The sequence below is a fragment of the Thalia democratica genome, chromosome 4 (assembly GCF_965202585.1).
Source record: "Thalia democratica chromosome 4, ktThaDemo2.hap1.1, whole genome shotgun sequence".
NCBI classification, from domain to species: Eukaryota; Metazoa; Chordata; class Thaliacea; order Salpida; family Salpidae; genus Thalia; species Thalia democratica.
In genome coordinates this window covers 39,376,167-39,379,595 of record NC_139168.1, presented here as the reverse complement: position 1 = coordinate 39,379,595, position 3,429 = coordinate 39,376,167, and the positions used below count along the sequence as shown (strand labels likewise).

Here is a 3,429-nt window from a genome sequence, read left to right as displayed (position 1 = left end):
TATGATATGAAAATTATCCACAAGTTTCTTTCAACTTTAAGAAAAAAAAAGTGTACACGAGACTACTGAAAGATTTTAAATAGTATTGGTCATAAATTGATTTGAAACTTTATCAAACAGTTATTTGCGTTGGGAAAATTTTTTTTAAATCACAGTAAAATTATTAAAAAGTTTAAAACAGTGGCATAACGTAAAAACACTCATAACAACTTATGTTACAAAAGATCAAAGTTTTAGATGAGGTTGATTTGTTAAAAGTTAAAACATAGATTACAAATTAAATTTGATTATGATAAATAAAAAAAAACAGAAATTCAGATAGGGCAGATTTGATTTTGGAATCACTAGAGTTTTTAAAATAAGTTTGATAAAAGGAACAAGTGAGTTAGAATTTTATAAAAGTCAATGTATGAATCTGAAATTAAGAAAAAAAAAACAATAATACACTAGTATTTACATCAAACAACTTCTAATATGCAAATTTATATCAGTAACATACTTTAGTACCAAAAATACCTTACTTATTTTTATTACCTTTTTTTTTTGTTTTTAGTTACCCTAAAATACTTTGGGATTTCAAAAGAAAAATACTTATGTAATACATTTATTATAAAAAATTAGTATACAGTCCATGTTAATTGTTTTGCATTTCTCATAAAGTTGTCTAAGATAGCTCTTGAGTTAGAAGTCATTTTTTTACAACCATGGAATATAAGTGTTGAAAGTTCATGACAACTAGATGTTAAAGTTTGCACTGAAGCATCTGTTAGGTTATTACATTCACTCATGTCCACATCAATTAGTGACCTATGACAATAACCTTTGACTAAGTCATCTACCCCATTGTCTGTAACAGACGTGCAAGCAAAATTAATGCTCTCAAGTTTATTAAGAGTAGAAAGATATTTCAAGCTGCTGTCAGTAATTTTACAACCACTGATGTTAAACTTTTTCAGCTGAAAGCAGTTTAAAGCAACAGCTTTTATTGATAAGTCTTCAACATTTATACAATTTTTAAGAAAGAGAGTTTCAAGCTCTTTGCAGTTTAAAGCAATATTTTTAATTCCGTTCGATGATACATCTATTCTCTTATGTCGTACAGCGTTGAAGTTAATATACTTCAGCCTGCGACAAGTTTTTGCAACAGTGCACAGAGTTATATCATCAACATTGCAGCTAGTTAGGTCAAGCACACAGATGTTAGGAGAAATGCACAAAATAAGAAGATTTTTGTTTAAATTCATTCTCCTTGTCATTAATTTTATTAACTGGTTCTTCAATAAAATAGGAAGTTTTTCCATTTGATCTACATATCTTAAAGGGTCTTTGGTAACTTCTTTTAAGGCTGAAGTTTGAAGAGAGAATATTCTTTTGTTCATTTAATTTTTTAACTTTATAAGAACTGTGAGTAATTTATTGCAACAACTTACAAAATTTTCAAATTTAAAATTGTTGCTAAAAGCTTTTTAAAACTTGTTACAGGTTTTCTGAGTTTCTTCCATGTTTTTGAAAATACAGTTATTTTGTCTCTTATTAGTAAAAAAAAATAAAGATCAAAAATTGCATTAGATAGCATAATACTACTAAAAAATACTGTAATGCTGTTTATGTTTTATAGTAAATACATTCTAAAAACTGTAGGTTTTTTTTCTGTATATTAGTTGTTTCTTATCTAATCTAAACTTTTTGTTTTACAAGTAAAATTGTTTTAACATTGACGGTTTTTTAACAATTTTTGCTCAAATTCTAGATTTTTTTCAAAGAGTTCACTTTAAAATGGCACCCTCATGTAAAGCTCTTTAAATTAGCTTATAATTATAATAAACTTTAAACACAATGTGATGCTAATTGACATAACAAAATTTTGAAAGCTTATTTAAATACCAATAATATATAACTATAACTCTTAAAATTAAAATAAAATATTTTTATAAAAAAAAAATATCTGATATGTTCAAGTTTAATCTATCTAAAGATCAATGGAAGGCATAATCTATTTAAACAATTATCATGGGATTATAGAAAAATTCTTTAGTTATGAACTATAAGTTACTTTTTATTTAGCATAAAATTTTCTTTAAACTTCTAAAACATGATCACTTAAGTTTTATAAAAACACAGCTTTTATTTATTAACTTCCCAAAAAACTAAGTAAAAATTTATCCTAACCTAGATTTTTAATACTAGAATAACTTTTAGGCAAAGCATGATTATAAAAACTTTAAAAATTGTTAAACATGAAACTAAACAAAAAGTCTGTTAAAATATTATTATATATATCTTTTTTAATTTACCAACATTTAACCAAAAATACTCTATAACTACTCCTTCAAATTTGTATCAAAATATAAGTTACTAGTAAAAATTTTGTTATTTTTATTTTCAAGTTTTTATAAGAAATCTTATGCTAAAAGCTCTTTGTAATAATATTAAAAACTAGATTTAAAAAAAAAAGAATTATATGTAGTTTGCACAACTATAAACTAACAAATAAAGTTTTTTTTTTTTTAATCAGCTTAAAGATAAAAAATAAGGTCTTATATTTAACTATAATAACTTTATGCTGCTAACTGATATAAAATAATATACAAAACTTCTATATTAAAAAAAAAAATTATAAACACAAAAAGTATGTGTAAGATACAAGTAATTTATTTTACTACAACTTCAAACTGCAAATATTCTGCATTCAACAATTTACATTGTTACTACAGGCAGCCTTATCAACAATTAGTAGCGCACACATGTGGATAAAATATTTAAAACTGCACTATAAAAAGCCTTATTTAAATAATTTCGTTAATTTCTTAACCATACTATATTAATTCTAAGTCTCGTTTTGATGTATCATCTATCAAAGTTTTAAAACCTTAATATTGTTATAGTTTAAGCTCAGTTTTCTATAGTAATATTTGTTAAGTTTTATCGAAAAAGTTTATACTAAACCAATAAATGATGCAAAGAAGTATTTATCGCTACTTTTATATAAAACTTCTTCCTAAATTGAATTAATAAAAAACATAGAATTTTAAATATATAAAATTTTTAACTGAAAAATTAACTATAGAGGTTATAAAACTATTGTATAAAATTAAAGAAAAGTATATTATAGGTTTTTATTTCTAAAGCTTAAGATAACTTTTTTATTTTTAATCTTTTCTGTAGTAGAAAAAGTTTAGTCTAATTTTCTGATACGGTATCAGTGATACCTATAAGGTTTACATGACTAATGAAATTCTTACAACTCAAAATTTTGTGAAATTTGTACAGGACCCAACTCAAAAACAAATTTTTATTTTAAAAAATTTAAAAAAAGTAAGTCTAGTAAATGTGATTATAAATTCAAAAACAAAGTGTTTATGAAAAAGAGAATATTTAAAACAACTAAAAATTATGATTTTTTAGTATCCTAAAAAACTAAACTTAAAA

General features: G+C 23.5%; 1 protein-coding gene across 1 annotated transcript; it reads right to left on the bottom strand.

The window, feature by feature from the left end:
• Positions 1 to 1,398, bottom strand: LOC145834355 (protein AMN1 homolog). The gene has a single exon (XM_082941768.1). It carries the CDS (start codon positions 1,377 to 1,379, stop codon positions 618 to 620), a length of 762 nt encoding a protein of 253 aa, XP_082797894.1. The 5' UTR covers positions 1,380 to 1,398; the 3' UTR covers positions 1 to 617.
• Between the last annotated feature and the right edge of the window lie 2,031 nt (positions 1,399 to 3,429).

Bases quoted from the DNA above. Each gene is read 5' to 3' on its own strand.
- LOC145834355 (XM_082941768.1), bottom strand. From the start codon at position 1,379: ATGAACAAAAGAATATTCTCTCTTCAAACTTCAGCCTTAAAAGAAGTT.